The sequence below is a fragment of the Arvicola amphibius genome, chromosome 12, assembly GCF_903992535.2.
Source record: "Arvicola amphibius chromosome 12, mArvAmp1.2, whole genome shotgun sequence".
Classification (NCBI taxonomy): domain Eukaryota; kingdom Metazoa; phylum Chordata; class Mammalia; order Rodentia; family Cricetidae; genus Arvicola; species Arvicola amphibius.
Window position 1 is genome coordinate 94353863 of NC_052058.2, and position 25369 is coordinate 94379231.

Sequence of the window (25369 nt, forward strand, 5' to 3'; positions counted from 1 at the left end):
TTAAAAGCCATACATAAAAGGTTTTTTTATAGGAGTATGGGCAACTTACCAGTGGCTAGACCATGAAGAAACATGCACCCCCACCGCAGCAACTGTCAACTGCCTACTGATTTTCAGGGAATGATGGACCCATAGACCTCTCCTCTCAGCTAGCATGTTTTGTTTGCCTTGAGTGTGTCTGGGTTCCAAAATAGGATTTTCAGAAGAATTCTATGATTATATATACAAACACCTGTCACTTTACGAAAACTAAAGAATTGCTGTTAGCTAATAAGATTAATAGTCAGTCATTCATCTAATATCACTGCAAGGTGAAACAATATACTCCTGAACAGAGGTAGAAACTGAGGCAGAGAGCAAGGGGGCAGGCAGAAGAGTACAAAGGGCATCCTGTTTCCGAGTCTCCCCACACAAAGCAGCAGAACTCACTGGACCCTCCTCCAGCCACAGGCTCTGTGCTAAGCTGAATATAATTACAAACATTACCTGCCTCCAACGCTTCACAGCCACGTGAGGATTGATGAGCCTACTGCACCCAAAATGCTTTGAGCGCCCTGAAGACAAGCGCAATATAAATCCAGAATGTCATTGAACATTCTCATTATTATCATTAACATGAGCAAAATGGGGAGAACACAATCACGGCGCCTCAAGTTTCAATGGGTGTCGGAAATGTGGATCGTGAGACACAACTGGTTTCCACAGTGCCTCCGTCTCGACGGACAAGCGAGACATAAGTGATGTCTGAACCATCAACTGTTTATTTTGTGATGAAGCTGAGCTTTCCCTCCTCAGGGCAGAGATTTTTGTGTTTTGGGAAACAAAGCTAGGTTTGATGATAGTCTTTTGAAAATTTATTTTGATATATCGATCTCCATAGCCAATAATGGTTGGGCCTTACAGGTGTATGAAGAAAACATCACCAAGTGCATTCATCAAAAGCTCCCTCCCAGAATGGGTGGGGTGGGGGTGGGCTGCTCTAGCACAAAAACCTCAGAACTTTTGTGCCTAACCTCTCTGCCTGGGATAAGCTCACTGGAGTCACGTGTGTGTGTGTTTGTGTGTGTGTGTGTGTGTGTATGTGCGTGCATGTGACTAAACACACACATACATGTGGAAATAAGAGGTTGACCTCAAGAGTCTTCCAAAATCACTCACCGTATTATACTTTTTTCTTTTATTAAAATATATTTTTTCATACAATATATTCTGGTTATGGTTTCTCCTCCCCCAACTTCTCCCAGTTCCTTCCCATCCCCCATCCAGATCCATACTCTTTCTGTCTCTTGTTAGAACAAGACATATAAGAAAAAGAGCCAAAGAAAAAGCACAAGAAATACATAGATGCAGAGACACACACACATTCACACATACAGGAATCCCATAAAAATACAAAACCAGAAGCTATAATATATATACAATGGACCTGTAAGGTTTAAAAAATGCCCTAATGCAAACATTATTAGACAAAGAACCTCCAAAATGCCATTGAGTTCCTTTTGTGTTGGCCATCTTCTGCTACGCATAGAGTCTACCATTAAGAGTAGTTTGTTTCCCACCATCTTCTTTTTAAGTCAGGGTCTCTCACTGAACAATTTGGCTAGCCTGGCTAACAGTGAGTTCCAGAGATACACCAATCTGTGCCTCCCCAGGACTGGGATGATAGATGCACACCACTGCATTGAGTTTTGTATGTGGGTGCTGGAGATCCAAACTTAGGTCCTCACCTCTTCATCGACTGAGCAATCTCCTCAGCCCTGGAGGCTCCTCAAAGCCACCCTGGAACACCTCTCCTGGGCTGTCATTTGCACCTGTGTAAAAGGATCTTCAAACCTGCTTATACTGCACACACAGCAACAAAGTGCCTACGTCTACCCATCTTTCCAACATCGAGGGGCTGTCACAGGTGTCCACCCTAGAGAGTGCCTAAACCTAGAACCCAAACTCCCTTTTGGCATCATCTCTATGGAGATTTCTCAAATCCCTCAACTCTTTTTTCACTAAAGGAAATCAACTATGATCTGCTCAAAATGATAAAAGCCAGAGACCTAGAAAGTTCTATAACCAAGTTCTCCTGACTTTTCTGGCAGAACTCTTTCCATGGTACTACAAAGTAATTATAAACACCAGGCTTTTGCTGAGGCTCTTCTACATGCTAAACTCAGCACCAGGGTCCACATGTTTCCTGTTGAAGATCAAATCAGTCTTTTACGTTGGGTTTATCTAATTTGGAGACGATGAAACTGAGGATCGAACTGATGAGGAAATGATCCTGTGTATTCCTACAAGAAGTGCTGAGGGGATTAGAACATAGGGAGCGGCCTTTCTTGGATTCTGTTCTACCAGGCTTCCCTGTAGGTCAGGAGATTGTGTGCATATGTTTATACCCTGTGGCAAGCCCTTGTTACCTGTAGCAGCCTAAAAATCTTCCCCTACAGGCTGTGGATGCTGCTCAGTTGGAAGCAGACCTGCCTGATATGTACAAGGCCCTGGGTTCCAGAACTGAATAAACTCTAATCCCTGCACTCAGGAGGCAGAGGCTGGAAGATCTGAAGATCCAGGTCATCCTTGGATCTTTTTGAGGCCTTGTCTCAAAAAAGATTAATTAAAATAACTTCTAGGTGGGTGAGATGGCTCAGCAGATAAAGCTGATAACCTAAGTCCAATCCTTAGAACTCACATGGTGAAGAGAAGATGTTCTCTGGTCTCTGCTCACATGCCAAGGTGTACTCGTGTACATGTACGAACAAGCACATACACTAAAATAAAGTATAACCAAAAAATTTTCTTCTAAAACACTTTTTCATAATCCCTAGAAACTGGGAGTTGTTACCTAACAAGGAAAAAATATATTGGCAGATGTCATGATGATTGATGATAAAGATCTGAAGGTAAGGAAGTAATAATGGCTTTCAAGAGTGAGCCCCCGGAGGCCATCAGATACATCTTAGAAGAGGACATGAAGGGAATTTGATCCACAAAGTGTTGCCGTCTGAACAATATCCTCCCCCATCTGTATGATGATACCATGTGTAGCCTTTGAGGACTTACTACATTGTAAGAGCAAGGCCCATGCATTGGTCTCCCCTGCCCCAACCCATGGCACTGTCTGAAAATGGACGAATATAAAGCAGAAAGGATTCCTTACAATCACAGCTGGGAAGCTAACTGTCTGGGACTAACATTGGTTTGCGTTGCTAGTAAAGGTTCTCATGACATTCCAGAACGGAATCTGGTATTGTAGAGGGATCATGCCCCAGATGGCACAGTGCTAGAGGGGTCAGCCTTGCCCCACTCCAACAGCCCACTCTTGTAGAAATTCTTCACCCAACAAGACTTCCATGAACACATGTACACTAAGACCCTCTTCCAGAAAGTTCTGCTTACACCAGCACACAGGACACCATGCTTCTGGAACACATAACCCTTCAAGAACATCCTCAAACTGTACTCCCAAAACAGCAGCCCTTATAAGTGGGATGGGTGTCCCTACTAAGAAAAAAAAAAAGCCCTAGAAAGTATCCTGTCTCCCCTGCCATGTAAGGACTGTAGTAGTTACTTTTGTACATTTCTGTGACCAAATAGCTGACAAAAGCACCTTAATAAAGGAAGGGCTAATTTGTCTCTCAGTTTGGGGGCATAGCCCATCATGACAGAGACAGTGTGGCAGCCCGAGCGCGAGGCAGCTGGTCCATCACACGCCATCAACAGTGAGGAAACAGCAAGATGAATGCTGGTGTCCAGTTCATCTTCTCCTTTTCATTCAGTCCAGGACCCCAGCCCTTAGGGTCCCAGATATTTACGGTGGGTCTTTCCCCCAGTGTAAACCTAATCTAGAAACTCTCACAAACATGCCACAGGCTTGTCTTCCAGGCCATTCTGGATGCTGTCAAGTTGACAGTCAATATAAACCATGACAAGAACACAGCAAAAAAATCATCCATGAGCAACCCGAAAATGGTTCCAAACCTACCAGCACCTTCACCTTGAGCTTCTCAGTTACCCAACTGTGAACAATATAATCCTGTTGTATCTGGGGCACAGAGGCTGTGGCATTTTGTGGTAGCAGCCCAGATGGAATAAGAGAGCAGATGTTGAGAAAACAGAGCAGGGTTGCTGCCCCGGACTATCCATCCATAACCAAAGAAAGGCAGCAACCACAAGACCACACAAGAGCCAAGGGCCAGGGTCTCTTCTGAAGTCTGCAGAGGTTGTAAGGTCCCCCTTGCCATCTCGAGTTGGACATAGACAAGTTGATTTTAGACATCCCTCATTGAGACTGTGCCTGAGTCGTTACAGGCTTTGTGAAGTCAACAAGGCCAACCATCACAACCAGCAACAGCTGTGACTTCTTGGAGAGCCGTTTCAGAGAGCAGCCCCTTTCTTTCTCAGCTTGCAAGGACAACTGAAAATAATACCCACCCTAGCTGTCAGAGCTGATGCAGCTCACTATATAAAAATAAAATTCTAGTCAAATTTCAATACAACATTGAACAAAATATTCCACCAATTACTCTTTTTCATGCTTAAGGAAGTCTGATTTCTAGAAAGTAATTAATATGTCATCCCCTTTAAAAAATTTTTTGGAGATAGACTGACTGCTAACTCAGTATGCAGGAAAACCCTGGACTTCTGGTCCTTCCATCTGTCTCCTGAGTGTGGAATCATAGGTGTGTGGCACTATACCTGGTTTAGGTGTGTTACCCATCAAGTCAAAGGCATTGCACTCAGCCTGAGATTCTGAGTCTAAAACAAATCAATCCCACCCAATACCATATCAGGAGGTAACTGGAAAATCCCTGAGGTAAGGCTGCTAGCTGGAAGCCCAGCGTGCACCTGACCTAAGGCACAGTTAAGGACTTTTGTTTTTCAGGTCAATGGTCAAACTCAAACTGATTCTGCGGTGAGGACAGCCACATTCTGATATCATCAGTGACCTGAGTCAGGTCCCAGGAAGGAAGCAGCACACCCTGCAGATTTGGTATTAACCAGCTCCTGGCAGCACCATTCTGAAACTGGGGTGCTCTGCTCCTGGTTTCTCTGGAGGCTCTCTAAATTTTTTTTTTGGCTTGGGGCCGGTCCTCTCCTCTCTCCCACCTCCCTGTGTCCCATCCCCATTGAAACCATCTGCTCCTGACATGCCAGCTTCCATATTCCTCTGGCTTATGTTGTATTACCCTGCGATGCTTTTGTCTTAATGCCTTTCCTGCCCCCATCATGGGCCCCTTTCTAGTTATCTGCCCTCTATACCCATTCTCACATAAATACACATATATGAACATTAAAAGCTATCTGCATAGGAGAGAATACATGATGTTGGTCTTTCTGAGCCTAGGTAATCTGGTGTGATCCTTTCCAGTTCCCATCCATTCCTCCCTTAAATTTCATGATTTCACTTTTGTTTATGCCTTAATAGAATTCTCTTGTGTACATAGGTCACATTTTCACCATCTATTCATTAGCTAATGGCCATCTCTGCTTGTGTCCCCCTATACCAATCTCTGGCAAAGGCAACCCAGAGATTGTATGAGTATCAGTATGAGGAAAACAGAAGTACAGAAAGATACCCACTTTAAAGTCTATCAGGTGGGGCCTGCATACAAAGCCTAACCCAAGAGTTGTTATGGACACTGTGAACTGTAACCTAACTTGGTATGTAAATCAGCTGTAACCTACCCTTGTCACAAGCAGCTGAGCTTCACCCAAGCACAGTAGCTGAGTTTCCACCAAGCCCAGGCAGTCCAATTGTTCAGACACAGTCTAAAGAACACAAATGTCAGCTTTAGCTGAACAGCTTATCTTGGTGCCTCCCTTCCTCTTTCCATCCCAGCCCACTTCCTGACCTTGGTAGGGGCACAGCATTCTAAATGTTAGTTGTTCCACCCTGGATCCAGAATCACAAATACAGCAGGCTCAAATTTGCCCGAGAACATATTAAAATTCCTCTTTGAAGACCACACAGAAGGACAGGGGAGGTAGCTCATTCAGCAAAGTGTTTGCAAGCACCAGGACACTGGTTCATCACCAGAACCATCACTTAAAAAAAATTCTGAGCAAGGTGGTAAAATGATGTTCACTAGGGAAAGAGACTAAAGTTTCTTGGGGCTCAGCCATTTTCGAACAATATGGGACTGAGGACAACTTCTAGAACACACACACATACACAGGGAGAGAGAGAGAAAAGAATAAAGACTCCAATGTGTTGTAGATCCTTTCTTCCTATACTTAAGCATTAAGACAAAGGACTCACAAGGATTTGTTTACAATGCAGATTCTATTCAACATTTACACTTTCCAACAGGTGGCTGCTGGTCCATGACCCACACCATGAATGTCAAAGTCCCAGGCAACATCTCTGGAGTAAAGTTCAATTAAGCAGTTCAGTCACTAAAAATGCTAGAGCCAAGGATTAGCTGGATTCATAAATAATCAATTCCTCTACCCTTCACCCAAGGCTGTTTTTAAGCTTCTAGAATATCCCATCTCAATTCTTCGATGCCCTATTTAGAGGAATATTGTGCTCCTTGAAATGGGGACACTAGCTTCTCATTCTATATCAAAAGGATATCATGCCCACTAAAATTCCCCTTCATATTTGATGAACACACTTTGCAACAAAACAGAAAGGTCTGTGGGACTGTCAGGGAGAGTGAAGCCACTCCCAGTGGGCTTCCTGAAGGAGGCGAGTTTGCAAGAGATTCGGTGATAGGAAACCCCAGGCTCAAGAGAGAGCTCAGCCTGGCTCCTCCAGAATCCTCCATTGTCATCTAGACTTGGACCTTCGGTCACCAACGCAACCCATTTGTCACCTCTGTCAAGACGACCTTGAACTTGAGAAACACTGACAACCCATCAGCTGTCTTTTAAATAGAGAAAACATGCAGCTGCCATCTCAACGTGATATTTAGTTTTTGAGAATGGTAGAGTAGAAAAAGTAGACCCATGAATTCCCAGAAAGCCATGTTTTCGTTGAGTAGATGTCTTCCAAGAATTAGAATAGAAAACCAAATCACACATGAAGCCAAATGACCGCTGCTCCGCTAAAACACTTCCTGGGATGTTTACCTTCTAAGGTAGGGCAGATTCCCAGTCCTCCAGCCCCACTCCAATTTCATTAGAGTAAGAGAGTGTCTTTTCTTTGTAGGTGTGTGTGTGTGTGTGCATGTGTGTGTGTGTGTGCATGCATGTGTGTGTGTGTGTGTGTGTGTGTGTGTGTGTACACACAGATACATGCTGAGGCCAGAGGATATCCTCAGATATTTCACAAGAGCCATTCTGCTTTTTGCGACGGGGCCTCTCACTGAAACTGGGGCTGGATAATTGGGCCAGGCTGGCTGGCCAGTGAGCCACCGTTCCCCCTCAGCACTGAGATTACAAGCAAATGCAGCCAAGCCTGACATTTGAAACATGGAAGCTGAGGATCAAACTCAGGCTGAGAGCAAAGCAGGCGCTCCACTAACCGAGCTGTCTCCCATCCCCATGGGGATGTCTTCTCTTGATGGGTTCAACAAACCTTGTCATTCCAACTGGGCCTGACTCCCGCCTGTACATGCCTTTGGATTCACAGCCAGTCAGTCATTTAACAAGCACAATAGCCGCTTAACACAGCAGCCATGCCTCCTGATAAGGCTGTCAGTTTGGGGTAACAACACTGTTCTCCGCTCCACAGCCACCTTGTAGACCAGTAAAGCACCCCTGCCTGCCAGAACAGCTCCTAACATAGAGTTAGTGCAAACAGGAAATGTTGTCAAGTTTCCAAACTGGCAGGAGCCCTAAAGTTAGTCAGGAAATGCTAACGTTTCATAGTCCGGGAGAGCTCTTTTGAGTCCGACTGGCTCTCGGTATCGCAGTGGGTGCCCCTCCACCATCTTCTCCCTCTGGAAGCTCAACGGTGAGGATGCAGTGTGCAGAGGAAGGTTCCTAGAAGCAGCAGAGCTATTCTGATATCCTGATATTCACCAATATTTATTTACCACCCCATGTAAACGATGTTGGCAGAAATGAAGACATTCTAAAGAGGCTGTACTCCCTATTGAGACAACAAACCCCAAGAAATTAGAATTTGCTCAGAGAAGGAAAAGGCTTTGGAACTTGTTGCCAATGAGAGGGAGAATTTATCTCCCCCAAAATAGATTTTACACACGTCTAACAATCTATCTGTCAGAGCACCTTACATGATAGCCCAGAGCCCACACCTAGTCCTGGACTGATCAGTTATGCATATCTTTTATCCTCTATTTAAACATTGTGTTGGGACCCAAAGATGGACCTGGGGAGGTCACTGGACCTCTGTATTTGTCCTCTTCCCAATGTGACCACAATGAGTAACTCCTCTGCCTGCTTTCCTGGCACTTGTCTCTAAAGGGCCTGTTGAGGACAGTGGCCCTGAGCATAGCTTTTTAGGGCTACAGGTCCCAGACTCCACTTCTGACATCTCTGATGACTCAAACTGCCACACAATAAGGTGAAAAAGCACCTTAAAGATTGACAGTTGTGAGATCAATCTAATACCAAACTCCTAGATGACCAAAGTAAACAGGATTCCAAACATCCAGCCAGCTAGGCAGGCTCAAGCATCATTTTCTTGCTCTGTTTCTTTAAAAAGATTCATGAAGCAGTTTTCATGCTGAAATATGGAATTTGGAGTAAACTGAATCTGAGTTCCCAGGCCACTGACAATCCTATTTGATGACCAGTAATTCAAATCTTTTTGTCTCCCTACTTCGTAAAAATTTTATGCGAATGTTTGAATCCCACCACTACCTGGTAACCCCTTTATTTATACAAGCCCCTGCTACATTCTCACATCAAAGGGGCAGCCCAGAAAGCCTTCACTGCCTTTGCAAGAGTCTTTTAAAATTAGCCTACCTCAAAGACTGTGAGGCAGGACTCTAATCAATGGGGAAAAGACAGTCACCACTGCATTAGAATAAAAGCCAGGCGCACTTCCTGGGCCAGGTGCTTGCTCTTCTGACCTGGTGCACAGCAGACCCTCTTGATCAAGAGGAGATTTGCATTGTTGAGACACTTCAGCTGGTCTTTCTGGTGACCTTGAATCTTCTTCTAACCGAGAGTCTCTCCACATCTGAAGTCAGCAGCAAGGAGGTCTTCCTCACCAAGCTCCTCTCAGTCTTTGAGGCTCTGACTCCATTTCTGATCTCCAGACTCACATTCAAGGTGTTGGGTACACAGGAAATCTCCCTGCATGGGGACTTTAATTACTTCTGCCAATCCTTTCCTCACTGCGGAGATTTGAGTAAGAATGGCCCTCATAGGCTGACAGACTTGATGGCTTGGTCACCAGGGAGTGGAAGTATTTAAAGGGATTACAAGGATTAAAAAGAGGCAGGTGTTCACGGGCTCCTGTGTGTGTGTGTGTGTGTGTGTGTGCGCGCGCGCGCGCACGCGCGCGCGCGTGTGTGTCTGCCTATGAATTAGAATGTAGCTCTCGGCAACTGTTCCAGAGCCCCCCTGCATTCCACCCTGCTCCCCGCATGACAACAGACTAAGCCTCAGAAACTGTAAGCAAACCCCCAGTTAAATTCTTTCTTTCATAAAAGTTCCCTTGGTCCTGGTGTCTCTTCACAGCAATAGAACCGTGGCTAAGACCCCCATCTATTCACTGAATAACTAGGACAGGGTGTGCCTCTTAAAGGGAAAGAGGAGAGACAGATGGAGCTTGGAGAACTAATGGCCAACCACGGTTTGGATGGCTTTCCTCTGTTCTAGACGCAGAAGCCAGTTAGAACCATCAACCCATCAACCTAAGGAGACTAGGCAGCTTACAGATATGAGCAAGCCTGAAGGCCATTGAGAATGCACTCTTCCATGGTGGACTTCGGGCTTGGCCTCCTGTTTGGTGACACTAGGAAAGAGTTTCACCACAAAGCCTTAAGATTTAAATCATCATACAAAAAGGTGACAGGATCTGAACTTAGTATTCGTAGCGTTGTTAAGGCAAAGCCACCTCTTCCTAGTCAAAAGAATAGTCTACTCTCTACCTCTGGCTCTGGGTAGAGACCCTACATTCTCAGCTGCCTCAAGTCCATCCTCGGGGTATAAGCACAAAGATCAGGTGGAAACAGACCAGCGGCTAAGCAGTCACAGCCAATGGGTATCACCGAGCCATCATAGCCTGAGCTCCTCCGTCCCCTGCAAGGTGGTCTGACAAGCTGTCAGAACTCTGGGAAACCTCTTCCTTGGAGAGAAGTTCCTCTCTGGGCTGGCACCCGCCTTTAGCCTTCTTCCCCAGCCTGAGCCTCCCAGGGAAATCCCGGTTTCAATCGTCTTACAGCCACAGGGGGACACAAGTGACTCTTGGGAACATCTGCATTCCTGCCAGAGTGCTTATACCATTTCCTTTCCTTTCTGGAAACACAGCCAGCCCTGAAATTGATCCACACTGTGATGCAGCAAATGCCGTTACCCATGGGCCGCGGCAGACGATGTTGCCATTCATTATTTCTGTAAAGCATCATAATGGTTTCCAAGGCTCACCCAGCCCTTCGCTGGGGTGGTGTATGAGGGTGAATGGTCGGGTGCACCGATCTGTGCTCTGGAAACATTAAAGCGAGAGATCTAGGGCTTCGGGTTCTTTCACCCATCAAAAAACCTGGCTTTCAACATGACCACTCAGCTCAAGAGGTCAAGAGATACAGCCTCTGTTCTCCAAACCAATGCAGGACACGCTGAGAGCAGGCGGTACCTGCTATTTCCTCCTCTGGGGCCATTAGCCTCCTGTCTTAGCTTTGAGCCAGATGACTGGGGGGAGAAAGTCAACTTAAAGAGGATATGAAAGCACATTAATATTTTTAAAATGTTACTGCCTCCCTCCTCCCTGAGGCTCTCCTTGCTAAAATGTGCTCAAAGTGTAAGAATGTAAGGTTAGAATCTAGCCTCCTCTGCTTAGGCCAAGTACCTGCAGTGCACGTACACCACACACACACACACACACACACACACACACACACACACACACACGGGGTGGGGAGGGCTGATAGGGGCCCTATTGAGGTGCTCTGTGTGAGTCTCTAGCTAACAGACTTCCTGGTGTCAAGATCTCTTACCTGGGAAGTGAGTTTACATCAAAGTGGATACCAGGTAGTCACAAATTAGTCCCCACCTCTTTCCCTGCCTCTGCCTGGGGAGCCTGGCTGCAGGCTTTCACTGTGAAATCTCCCTCACACTTAGAAGCTTAGAAAAGAGACCCGGCTTTTGCCTTGTGACCTCAGCTTCCTTTCTTGAGAGACCTGCCCTGCTGTCTGCCTCTAATGCTGAGCCCTGAACTCTCCTTGCAGCTGCTGTCATGCTGTTGTCTCTGTCTGTCTGTCCATGACATCAGCAGTTCATCTAACAAACTCCTTATTCTCCTGTACTCCATCTCAGTGTCTTCTTGAGTCCCTAGCCCATTAGAAACCTAGTATAAAGCCCTGCTAAGACCTCTGCATTAACATGATGTCGAACAGTTTAACAAGGACTACTGAAAGCTAAAAGCGCCCCACTTCCTTTCTCTCTGTGGTTATTTCTGACAGGAGCATAAGGTGAAAGTTGCAGTTGTGGGGCTGATTAGCGCACAATGGTCACCGACTCGGTGAGAACACCTTACAGTCTCAGCCTAGCTTTTCTCTAAAATCTCACTTGTTTATCTATTTTGTGTGTGTGTGTGTGTGTGTGTGTGTGTGTGTGTGTCAGAAGACAACTTGCAGGAGTCAGCTCTGTCTTACTGCCATATGGATCCCAGGAACTGAACTCAGATGTCAGGTTTGGCAGCAAGTTCCTTTACCCACTGAGCTCCTTGACCGCCTTATCCTCTTAGAGACCCCATAGGATGCAGGTCCCCTTGAAACTGAGCATTCTTGATCGGGTTGAACTTGTTTGGAGAATGATAAGCTCCACAGGCACATGTCCAGGGTACTTCAGTTCTGTAGCAGTTTTCTTTCTCACTGCTGCAAGAGACACCTGGCAAGGAGTGACATAAGGCAGGGAGGGTTTATTCTGCCTCCAGTCCGAGGATGCACAGTCCATCATGGTGGGAAGGCGCGGCGGCAGGAGCTTGAGGCGTCTGGTCACACTGGATCCAGTCAGGAAGCAGAGATAATTGTCAGTGCTCAACTTGCTTTTTCCTTCTTCTTCAGTCCAGGACCTCCGTCGGTGACTATTGCCACTCACATTTAGGATGGTGTTTCCAGCTCCATTAACTCAGTGTGGAAACTCCTTCACAGACAACATGCCCAGAGGGTTGTCTCCTAGATGATTCTAAATCTTGTCAAGTTGGCAACGGAGACCAACCACGACACTCCCCAAAGTCGAGCTTGAATGGAATGAAACAGAGAAGACATGATGCTCCAAGGCATCGTTGAGGAGAAGGTTTACTGTAGATAAAAGAGAGAAAAGAGCCAGAGGCATCTGGAAGGGTTCAGACTGAACTGGCCATGAGAGGAGAGAGGGGCTGGGGAAAGAGTGAGAGAAAGAGGCAGGAGATAGTAGAAGAGCCTGGAGCCATGAGGCCAAGAAACCGTGTGTCCAAAATGGCTGTGGTTATTTATATAGGGATCAGAGGCTGGGGGAAGGCCTTCCCTAGGCTGGAGAGCTTAGGGTAGGGGGCAGGATCTGCTAGCCCCCTTTAACAAGTACTGAGAAATGCAGGGAGAACCTGGGGGCCAGGTTCACTTTGATATGTTGGATAGGCACCTCAGTCATTTGTCCTGAGGTTGAGACCTAACACAGTTGAGGCTTGTTCATTTATTTACACAGTCAACAAACATCTGTTGAAATCTGCGTTGCACTGGACACTACCAAGACAATGGCATGAAGTAGAGAAAAAGAAGCTAAAGAGATGGCTCAACTGGCACAATGCCTGCCACACAAGCATGAGGACCCAGGTTCAAATCCTGAGCACTCATGAAAAGATGGGCATGGTCACGGATCTCTATAATCCTAGTGCTGAGTGGGGTAGAGACAGATAGATCCCCTAAGCTTGCTGATCAGATGATCTAGACAATCGGTCAACTCCAAGCTCAGTGAGAGGTTCTGCCACAAAGAAAGTGGCAGCAATAATGGAAGACACCCAAGGTCAGCTTCTGGAGTCTACATACATCCTCATACAGATATGCATACACATACGTTAACATATGTTACATACAAACACACACACAAACACACACACACACACACACACACACACACATTGGAAAAACAAAATTAGGAACAGTTCCTGCCATGGAGAAATACAAAGAAAAACAGACACCATCAAGTGACTGCACAAGTAAACGGAGAACTACGCCGGTTAGTTTTGTGTCAAGTGAATTTTCATAAAGTTGAGCTAAGTTTACCTAAGAGAAAAAAAGAAGATGAACTTAGAGAAGAGAATGGAACTGTAGGGATGAAAGTATGTAGGGTCTGGCAGAAAAGCTATTAGACCGAACAAATAACATGTAATGCAGGAGTGTGTGCTCAACCACGTCCACTAAAGGACTTGAAGTGGGAGTAGGGTGCCCAGAACTGAAGGGTGTGGCCAGACTTTCCTCTAAAACTCGGTGAGCTTACAAGGAGTTGAGGTTGGAGAGTCAGCTGGCTGGGAAATAGCAGAAAGAAAAGACAAGGGTGGGAACGTGGCTCAGGCAGAGTGCTTGGCTCTCGGGCATGAAGCCCAGATCCCTGCCCCAGCACTGCACAACCTGGGTGTGATGGTGCACACCTGTAATCCCAGCTCCTGGGTGGCAGAAGCAGGAGGATCAGAAGTTCGCGGTCATCCTTGGCTACAAAGTAAGTTCCAGGCTAACCTGGTCTACGTGGGACCCTATCTAAGCAAATAAAAAGAGCACTGCAGAGATGGCTCAGCAGTTAGGAGCACTGGCTGCTCTTCCAGAGGGCATAAATTTGATTCTCTGAACCCACATGGCAGTTTGCAATCATCTGTAACTCCAGCTCTAGGGTATCCAACTCACCCTTCTGACATCCAGGGCACTACACTCACACGGTGCACATATATGCAAGCAGGGAAAACACACATCATTTTTTTTGTTTTCAAGATGGGGTCTCAGGCTGTCCTAGAACTCATTATGTAGACCAGGCCAGCTTCGAACTCACAGAGATCTGCCTACCTCTGCTTCCTGAGTGCTGCAATTAAAGGCACATACCACTATGTCCAGATTCAACTAGGAAAAATTTTTTAAGAAAGAAAGGAAAAAGAAAGAAAGAAAGAAAGAAAGAAAGAAAGAAAGAAAGAAAGAAAGAAAGAAAAGGCAGAGAGCTGAAAGTAGTAGATCAAGAGTCATTGTCCAGGAGGTCGAACAAGACTCATCTACTTCCAATTTAATATTATTCTCATGTGTTTTCTCCTCATAAATAGGTTTTACTCTGCACAGTTTGGGCATTAATAAGCTGCTCAACCAAGGCACCTACACCCCGATTATACTCTGGTAGCCCCCGCGAAGCATGCCACAAAGACAGATGAACAGCCATGCTAATGAATGGGGCCTAAGATTCCAATATTACCCTCCTCGAATGCTATGTGTGTCTCCGACAGAGAAATGAAATCTCAGAGACAGCCTGATTATACAAATAAAGCAGCATTATTGTATTTGTCTACCAGGCTGATCGCAGGAAATTTGCAATTTATGATGGATTTCACAAATAGAAAAAATAAACAGGAGCTATCATTTATTATAGACGCATCAACATCAATAAAGGGAAGAAGAGAGAGTGGCAATAATCAGAATACTTGAGGTAAAACTTCCTCCTGGTATACGCAAGCATTTGAATCAAAATACTATCTTACACTAAGAAGTCACTAATTCAATTTTGATGATATTTCCTGAGAGGCTGGGCTGATAGATCACTGTACACTACAGAAAATGTCTTTGCCTGGAAAACAACTATTAAAATGTTCTTACAGCGAGCTGGGGATGTGGCTGAGTTGGTAAAGACCTTGCCGAGGATGCAGGAAGCCTGGATTCCACTCCCAGGACTACATACATTGAGCCATGGTAGGGCACACCTGCAATCCCAGCACTTGGAAGGTAGAGGCAAGAGGATCAGACACTGAAGAGCGTCTTCAGCTAATTAATGAGTTCAAGGTCAGCCTGTGCTACTTGAGTCCCTGTCTCAAATAGAAACTAAATAGAGGCTAGAGACATGGTTCAGTGGTTAAGAGCACTGGCTGCTCTTACAGAGGATCCAAATTCAGTTCCTGACTCCCACATATGTTGATTTACAACTGCCTGTAACTTCAGTTCCAGGGCATCTGATATCTCTTGTGGCCTCCCTGGGCACAAGTAAACACACACACACACACACACACACACACACACGCACGCACGCACGCACGCACGCATATGCACATGCTCTAAATAAAATAAATATTTTGACAAATATACCACAGACCGGCTTTCTCCAGGGGGCTTCCTTTGTGTTTTTTTCGTCCAGATCACTCTTGCTGAAGCAGCTGTCATGGGGCTGCCCTTGTCAATGTTCTGTTCCTTCATGAGGGCCTGGCCTAAGTCAGATAGACTCTCGTTGTCATTAATGGCTGGACGCATTTGATTCATGGGTTTCTTTGGTGCCCTTTCATTGATTGCATAAAATTCTGTAACACAGTTTACAGCTCAGTTTCTGTGTTCAAATGTACCCTGGGGGTTACATGGAAGCTGCTGCCTTGATAGACTTTTCTATTTGCATTTTTTAAATGCATTTATTTTTATGTGTATGAGTGCCTCCCTGCATCTAAGTGCCCCATGTGAATGGTCCATGTATGTCCACAAATACATGTCACACACAGATGGGAAGAAGAAAAGAAGGAGGGAGGGAGGGAGGAAGCAAGGGAAGCGCTGAAGGAAGAAAGGGAAAGAGGGCTGGAGCTGGGGGCAGTACAGGTTTTCAGGAATAGACACTTTTGCATTATTAGGGTTTATCCTGCAAATTGCCTGCAACCTAGAAGGCATGGCAGTGCTGTTTCTTTCCCCAGACTCCCTCATCTGTTCTCATTACTTACCAGCCCAACACCCAATACAGGGGCGGGGGTAACCACAAAAAAGATGCAGAAAAGAAAACTAATAATTGCTACAAAGGCTTCCTCATCTTTCTTGGGTTTATGAATTTTGGCTCCATTATACAGAAGTTAGAATTTTTAACAATGAGGAGGGAACCCTTAATTGATTTTTTATTGCTTCAAGTGCTCCAAAGACACATTGTGTTTTGTCGTCATTTACATTTCCTATTAAATTCAAAATATGTTTGAATTGAGCAAATATTTATTCTCATTTGATCCATCTGTTATATGAAATACTAAAAAGACAGCTAAATCACTATATTAAATTCAGTGGTTTGTAAACAATTTATATGTTCATTTGTTCTGGGTTAAAAATGCCCCGAAGCGCAAGTTTATGAAACCCACAAAGCAAATTGCCTCGTATTAATCTGACGGATGTAAGCCATGCTCTCCTCCTCCTCACCTCATTAATTTACTCCCTAACTTGAGTTAATTAGTGGGGCTCCTATTTTTAAAAAGTTCTTTCGAAACACACCGGGGAGGGGTGGCGGCATTTGCAAGTACTGCGTTGCAAACCTACCACCGAGAAGATGGGCGCAATACAAATGGCAAATTTCTCCAGCTCTTATCACACACTGAGTACCTGATTGTCAGGGACGTCTACGCTGGGAGCCAGTAGGTGATTAATACATAGCTGTTAGGAAGAATAAGGAGAAATCAGGAAGGGAAGGAGAGAAGAACGAGGAGGAACTCATTTGCAGCAATTACTACTGAGAAATTATTTCCGAGAGGCTGTCCATCTTCAAATAAAAGTTTGGGGTATCCTGATCATATCCACCAAGTAGAGACTGATGCTCATCAGAACCTGTACTTGGAAATGAACTGTCATCTCCGCAGGAAAACAAAAACAGACACTGGTCAAACAGAGAGTAAAAGGTAGGGATATGGAGCTGGCTTAGTGGTTAAGAACACTTGCTGCCCTTCCGGAGGGCGCAAGTTCAGTTCCCGGCACCCATGATGGGAGTTCCTAGCTGTCTGTAACAGCAGCTCCAGGCTTCAGTGCCCTCCTCTGGTCTCCCTGGGCCCCTGCATGCACAAGCACACATGCACACACACATGTAAAGACAAGTTTGAGAAAATAAACTCTTAAAACCACAGCTAACCATTTAAGATAAGTCTAGGGGGACCTAGGAGGGGAGAAAGTTTCTCACCATATGTTCAAGCAAGTAAACGCGATTTTCCATCCCTCCTGGGATCTTTTGAGCCACAGAAAGTAGGTGACGAAGACTGTGTTGGCTTCAGTGCCCTTGCCTTGTCCCAGTCACATTACCTCACAGAGCACAAGCCTACCGCTGAAGTTGTTCCTTCCTGGCCTATGCCCCTCTTACATCCTTTTCCTCTACAGGACTGTAGAAGTCTTGGCCGGATCCTGATTTCCTAGCCATGAGCTGGGTCTTGTGACTGTTGTTTGTTTGTTTGTTGTTTTTAAACAGGGCGTCCTATGTGCCAGGCTAGACTAACTGAGGATAACTGTCAACTTTTGATCTTCCTGCTTCCACCTCAGTCCTGGGGTTACAGGTATGCACCCTCACTCCCGGTTTTATGCAGTGCTGGAGACTCTAGCAACAGAGCTACCTCCCAGTCCGTAAAGCCTCGGGTTCCTCCTCTATAAAATGGAAATATATATGGCATAGCACGGCTGTGGCAGAAGGGAAGGGCAGAGGAGAGGGCATTAGGATTAATGTATGGAGGACTGAGGGCAACAAGAAAGGCACAGACATATATATAAGGGTAGGATAAGGTGAGCACTGTGACTGACTCACAAAAGTTCACAGCTCCAGGGAGCCAGGGCCACACGGATTCTAACTTTCTTTCTTTCCCAATTCTCTGGCCTGTTTCCTTGTTTGGGGATAACCTCTTTTATAATAAGCTGTCTGTGTTTATGCTACAATCTAAAAGTTCTTGATCCAGTTGCTTTTTCAAGAGTACAAGAACCCAGAAATCTCAGCTGGTGTCCTGAGAACCCCTTCCATGCCAGCAACACAGCCCTTGATGTTAGATGGCCACCCAAATTGTGCAAGCCTGTGTCTTATCACTTCCTACAGACTTAGATTAAAGTCAAGTCAGAAACTGACCCACCCTCAGCCAAAAGGCAGGGCTAGTGCTCTCCCAAAAGCCTCCCAGCTTCACCCCTGCCTGAACTGCAGCCCTGGGACATGCTACTCAAGTTTCTGGTACACAAACAAACAACGTCAGGATTGATTTCACTCAGCACACTGGGAAGGGAAAAAGAGGAGAAAAATGTTCAGAATCTCATCTCTCCCTTGACCTGACTCCCACTCACATACCTATGATGTCACCTTTTTCTTGTTGCTGCTGAAAAATATTTTTTTAACCGTTTGGTGGCACACACACTTCAGACTCCCAGGGGACAGCTATAAAATCCTTCTGTGTTTTGTTTTGTTTTATTTTAGTCTTTTAAGTTTTTGTTATTATTCATATATGTGTGTATGTCAATTTGAGTGCTTGCGAATGTTGGCGAAGATCACCCAGAAGAGGCCATCAAGTTCCCTGGAGCTGCAGTTATAGGTGGTTACGAGATGCTCGAAAAGGGTGCTGGAAATCAAACTAGAATCCTCTGGAAGAACAATAAAATTCTCTTAAGTAATGCATCATCTCTCCAGCCCTTAATCCGGCTCTTTTGTTTGCTTTGATTTTGTTTTAGGATCTCATGGAGCCCCAGGGTAGCCTCAAACTCACTATGTAGCCAAAGATGACCTTAAACTTCTAATCCTCCTGTTTCCACCTCCCAATGCTAGGGTTATAAGAATGGTACATCACGCCAAGTTTAATATCACACCAAGTTTACATAATGCTGGCAATAGCTCTCAGGGCTTGCCGCACGGTAGGCAAGCCCTCGGCCATCAATCACAGCCATATCTCTAGCATCTGTAGACTATCTCCTGAAAACCGGGGTCTTCTATAGCGCTAGCTCACTAGAAAGACTCCCCTTCAGTCCAGAGAAGGTCCTCAACTTGAAATATGTATATTGCCACCACATTTGGGAAGCAAATAGCTTTCTCTGCACTGGAATTGGGGGCACTAAGAAATGTTGAGGCCGGGTCACTTTCCAGGGAAGCACAGAACCATGGTCTTAAGCAAGGAGTGTTCATGCACATCTCAGAGTGAGCCTAGCAGAGCTCCAGCTTCTGAAGACTTACAGATCACTCCTGCCGGAAATAGCAATCCAGAGAGCCAGGGTCCCTGACAAGCCAGCCTCTCTGGAGAAGGAGAAAAAAAATGGGAACAAAATTTCCCTGCCTGATCAAGGTTCTCTGGTCTAAGGATGCAGAAGATAAGAGTCACTCTGTTTATCTCTGAAGAACACGCCCCTTTCCAAAGACTCTCACCTGTCCTGCATGACTTACTTTGCTCCTCTTATCTCCCAGTATTTTCATTCAAGATACTCCGTTTATAGCCTGAAGTCACAGAAATGGAGTACCAGACCTCCCAACTTCACAGACCACAGATTTCCTAAACACAAAGAGACGTCTCTCCACACACCCGGACGAGCACCAAGACCCTTACGCAGCTACCCCTCTTGAGCCTCAGTGAACTCAGGTTTCCGCTTCTCAAGCCAGAAGTCCCAGGAACCCCAGCGACCCGGACTCACTCAGGAATATGATGGTCTGTCTTCTCGCTGTCCGGCTTTCCTCACTCTCCGACTTCCTCAGCTGCATCTGTGGCCCGGCCCCTGCCAGAGTGCCCCGCTTGCTCCTCATGAGCACTTTCATCATGTTCCAACACATGAAAGCCACAGACACCAGGACCACCAAGTAAACCGCGAAAGCCCCAAAGATGCTGGACTGGAAGACGGTCCAGCGGCTGGAGAGGTTTGTGCAAATGGACATATTGGAGGTCGCAGGTTGCTCGTGGTGGCGGGTGCGAGTGAAGTTACAGTTGAGTCCTCTGTGGGTGGGCACAGACACCAGAGGGTACTCGATACCCATGGCAAAGAGCAAGGGCAGCGCCACCAGGGCGGATGTGACCCATACGAAGCCAATCAGCAGTTTCACCTGGCAAGGTCCAGACACAGCCTTGTACCTGAAGGGGTGACAAATGGCAATGTAGCGCTCAAAGCTGAGGGTCAGCACGTGCAACAAGGTGGCGTAGCTGCATGCCTCAAAGAGGAACGTGTGGAGCTTGCAGGACAGCGGGTAGCTGGGTGTAGTCAGGGGGTTCCAAATGATGCTGTAGAACTCCATGGGCATGCCAATCAAAAAGACCAAGATATCTGAACAAGCCAAACTGACCATGTGATCTGTCACCTCCTTCTGCAAATAGCCTTTCTTCTGCAATACCTGCGTGACCCTGATGGTGACGCTGTTGCCCAAGATGCCCACCACAAAGATGACCAGGTACACCAAGATGAGGGTGATTTTGATCCAAGTGGCCACCTCAAATTCACGGACGTGGCTGTGATCGATGACATTGGAGCAGACATTGCTAGAGTCACTGGATGAAGCCATGAGGAAGAGAGAGCCAGGCTACCAGCTCCCCAAATGTCTCTACTTTCCTTACTCTTCCCAGAGAAATCCCGCAACTCACCAGCGTGGGCGCAGCACTTTCCGTCACTGGGCTTGGCTGGCCAGGGGTGACTTAGTTTTTCGGCTTTCTCATTGAAACTTCCTGGAATAATTCACCCCAGGATCCCTGGAGGCGGCAGTGAGTGGTGGTGGGGTTTGGAAATAGCTCTCTGGAGTGAAGAGGGACTAGTCAGAGAAGGAGGCTCTGACCTCCGTACCCAACTCAGAGTGAGACCCGCAGTACTTTGCCTGGCTGTAGCTCCTCCTCACCCTTCCAGGTCCCTGGCACGGGCCTCCCCGTCGCCTTCCAGGAGGGAAGCCGAGAGGTCTCCCACGGGTCAATCATTAACCACAGCCCTTTCTGCTCAGAGTGCCTGCTGCAGGACCAGCCCAGCAGCCGGCCTGACTCAACCCAGAGATTGTGGCAGGAAACCGAACAGCTGCACCTCCTTCTTCACCCTTGCAGCAAGCCGCCAGGCCAACCTTTGAGGTTTCTTCGGACAGGCTGGCCGAATAGATGTGGTGCCTGGGAAGCTGAAGGGAGCTCCTGGCCTTGGAGAGAAAGACAGACTTAAGACTCACCAAACCGGTCCCCAGTGGTTCTGGTGTTTGAGATGTCCTGCCTTGTAGTTTGACCGTGGTTTGCTCTAGAGGAACTAATGCTCTCCAAGTAGGGCCAGCCTAATAACATCCCTTTTGAGACCTGTCCAAGCCTACTGGTGTCTTGCTCAGTGTGCCTGCTAGTTTGCTATCCTGCCTAGGGACCCTGAAGAGCTTGTGGTGTGTCACTGTCGGGGAGCCATTCTCTCCCCCCAGAGGTGGAACTCTCTAGCAGTTGAGAATGCAGACCTGTGGGAAAGGCATTTGTCCCAGATACCCTGGATCACATCCTTGAGAGGAAAGCCCTGTTCCTAAACTTAAGGACCAAGCCGGAGCCTGCACGCTGATTAGAGGCCCGATGCTTAAAAGGATGGAATTGTTCTTAGAGGCAGTTTCATTCAGCCTCTCGGAGTTAGAAATGTCATCTTCTAACTCCAAGTCGAAAATGAGGGTTGGAACAAAAGAGAGTAGGTGGACCTGTGCTTTGAGAAACCCCCATAGCAAAATGTGTGCAGACATTGCTAGATTGGGGTGGGGGTGGAGAGCTCGTCCTAATCAAGCACTACCATCTGAAAAGGTAGATCCTATTTAGTCCCTGCCCATCTTGACAACAGCCTTTCCTTGTCTCGGTTGCCATGTCTGGGGTCAACCGATGACAAATTGAGTCCCCTTCAGCCATAAAAGAGTGAGTTTTGAAAATAGGACTTCACTTTGTTGTGTTTTGTTTTGCTTTTGTTTGTTTATTGAGAGAAGGTCTCCTATAGCCCAAGCTAGCCTCCAACTCCACGTAGGCCAGGATAACCTTGAACTCTTTATTCTAAGTGCTGGGATTACAGGCATGTAGTTTGGGACCCAGAGCTTCATGCGTGTTAGGTAACACTCTACCAGATAAACCACATGCCCCACACCATGTGTGAAATCTTAAGAAACAGTAAAATATATAGAAATAGTAACTGGAAAAGAGCAGTTCCCAGAGACAAGGAGGGAAAGGAAGTGAGGCCACGGGCCAAAGGGTGCTGGTTTGCAGTGGTATAGGATGAATGGATGGAGATCTCTAGCCTAATTTAGTACTAGAGTTAATAATAAGTACCTGGAGGCTCAGTAAAAAGTACAATCCCAGCACTCAGGAGCAGAGGCAGGAGGATCTCTGTGAGTTCGAGGCCAGCCTGGTCTACAAGAGCTAGTTCCAGGACAACTAAGACTGTTACCTAGGGAAACCCTGTCTGGAAAAAGCAAAAATAAATAAATAAATACGTTCAATAAGAAAAGAGAGTCATAGCCCACCTCCCACCCCACCAGCAGCCATCCATTGTAGAGAGCTACACATCAGTATCCTTATCAGAATTCTTTAGGCTTCCTGTCTAAGTTGTTACTTTTTTTTCTAGGGGTGGAGATTGCCACAGAAGCCTTCTATGTCTCTCTTTCTCAACTTCAAGTCTGCAGTCATCAATACCAGAAGCTTCCTTGTCCTTTAAAGCCAGCAGGAGCACAGATGCCACTGGGAGTGCGACCATGCTCCAGTGAGCATATGAACAACACAAATGGAACTTTAAAAAATCTTTTTGGGGATAGGGCCGCAAGGAAGGAGCGCAGACCTGGGAGGACTGGGAAGTAAGAGTGGTAGGAGTGCATTACGTGAAATTCCCAAGTAATAAATAAAAATAACATGCATAAAAATGAAGAAGGAGAAGGAGAAGGAGAAGGAGAAGGAGAAGGAGAAGAAGAAGAAGAAGAAGAAGAAGAAGAAGAAGAAGAAGAAGAAGAAGAAGAAGAAGAAGAAGAAGAGAGCAGGGCAGTGGTGGCACACAACTTAATCCCAGCACTCTAGAGGAGCAGGTGGATCTCTGAGTTCATGTTAGAGTGAGTTCCAAGACAGCCAGGGCTACACAGAGAAACCCTGTCTCAAAACACAAGAAAAGAAGCACACTAGAGACAATAGATGACACACACAGTCACTCTGGAGGACACTTGTTCATAGTCACTTTTCACTGTGTGTTTTAGCTTGCTTCGTGTTGCCATGCTACCATACCATACAACACCGAAAGCAATTTGAGGAGGAAGGGGTTTATTTTGTTGATACTTGCAAGTCAGTCATGGAGGGAAGTCATGGCAGGAACTGAAAGAAAACATGAAGGAATGCTATCTGCTAGCTTGCCTTGCTCACGCTTGGCTCTCTCTCTCTGACAACCCAAGACTCCCTGTGCAGGCGCAGTACCGCCCACAATGCTCTGGATGACTACATCGCTGAAGAATGAAACTAGACCTGCATTTATCACCTTGCCCCAAAATCAACTCCACGTGGATCAAAGACCTCACTGTGAAAACGAAACGCTGAATTGCTAGACAAAAACAGACATAGGTCCAGGAAGGGATTCTTTCTGACTGTGACTCCATTTGCTCGGGAATTAAGGCCAACAACTGACAAATGGGAACCCATAAAATGTGAAGGTTTCTGTACAACCAAGAAAACAGTCAGTCAAGTGGAGAGGAAGCCCCCAGAGGAGGGGAGAATCTTGGCCATCCAGACATCCAACAGGAGGTTATCATCCACAATATACTAAGAACAAAAAAAAAAAAAAAAAAAAAAGAAGACACAAGAAAACAAAGGACTGAATTAAAAAGTGGGCTATGTAGATGAACAGAGTTATCAAAAAAATGAAAGAAAGATGGCTAAAAAATAAACAGATCTTAAAAGTGTTCAGTGTCCTTAGCAATTAGAGAAAGGCAAACTAAAACTATTTTCGAAATTTCACCTTACCCCAGTCAGAATGGTTAGGATCAAGAAAACAAATAACAAAAGCTAGAAAGAATTCTGGGAAAGAGAAACCCTGATTCACTACTGATGGGATTGAGATCTGGTGCAGCCACTGTGGAAATCAGCGTGGGGAAGTTTCAAAAAACTAAAAATAAATCTACCGTGTGTGTGTGTGTGTGTGTGTGTGTGTGTGTGTGTGTGTGTGTGTGTGCATGAGAACAGGTGCCCTGGGAGGCCAGAAGAGGCCATTGGGTGCCCTGGATATGGAGTTATAGGTGATTATGAGACACCTGATGTGGGCACTGAGAACCAAATTTCAGTCCTCTGCAAGAGCAGCAATCTCTTTCAACTGCTGAGCCATTTCTCCAGCCTCACAATTCGTGTTTTTGTTTTGTCTGGTTTATTATCTTTGTAATTGTGAAAAGCAGATACTATTGTCCCCAGGTTACAGATGAGGAAGTTGAGGAGTGGAGGATTTAAGGCCTACCAGACAACTCCAAAGGCAATACTGAAGGCCAAGCCCACCTGGACCTGCTGGAACAGTGGCATTTCTGAGAAAGGCAGATCTTTGTGCCACCACCCCATCGCTTCCCCTGTCTCCAACTGCTTCCTGCCAGTCATCCTCTGCTGGGTGCGACAGTCTGGTTTGTTCTGCTCAGGTAAGATTCCATTACTGTCCATTTTTTTTCATCAAAATTTTCTTCGCCAACATGAGAAGACAAATTACAAATGCATAGCTAAAGTGAAGACCAAACTAATCGAAATTCTTCCCTAACAGTAAAGATGGAAAAAAATACATTTTGAACAAAAGTCTAGGAGAATTAAACATGCATTTCACCCTTGCTTTTCCTAAGGTAAATTAAAAAAAAAAAAAAAAAAAAAAAAAAACCTCGCAGTGCCCTCTCACTTGTTGAGGGCACAATTGTGTGGCTCTTGGCCAGGGTTTATACAATCTCGGTATTTTAGTATATTACACAGAGGGCAAAGAGGGGTCAGAATGAGAGAAAGGAAGACGTTTGGGGCTGAGGAGATAGATGCTTAGTGGGTGAAGTGTTGGTGTCTCAAGCGTGAAGACTTGAATTTGGATTTTCGGAATCCTCTACAAAGCCAGGTGTGGTGGTGCGCGCCTGTAATCCCAGCAATGGAAAGGCAGACGGGGACCTCTCCTTGAGGCTCACTGGCAGCCAGCCAGCCTACATAGAAAGCTCCAGCTTCAAAGAAGTGTCTTGTCTCAGAAACTAAAGTGGAGGGCTGGAGAGATGGCGTAGATGTTAGGTATGTTTGCTGCTTTTCCAGAGGCCTGTGGTTTTTGTCCCCAGCACCCACAATGGGCTACTCACAACCACCTGTCACTCTGGCTCCAGGATATCTATCTGCTGCCTTCTTTTGGCCCCCATAGGCACCTGAGCTCATGGGCACAGGCATACACACCAAGCACAT

General features: G+C 46.0%; 1 protein-coding gene across 1 annotated transcript in view; it reads right to left on the bottom strand.

Moving 5' to 3' along the window:
• Positions 1-20880, bottom strand: part of Gpr39 (G protein-coupled receptor 39) — a 201949-nt gene extending 181069 nt beyond the window's left edge. Inside the window, exon 1 of the mRNA XM_038349622.1 lies at positions 19662-20880. Within this exon, the coding sequence (XP_038205550.1) occupies positions 19662-20517 (856 nt within the window). The 5' untranslated portion in view covers positions 20518-20880. The remainder of the gene's footprint in view (positions 1-19661) is intronic.
• Between the last annotated feature and the right edge of the window lie 4489 nt (positions 20881-25369).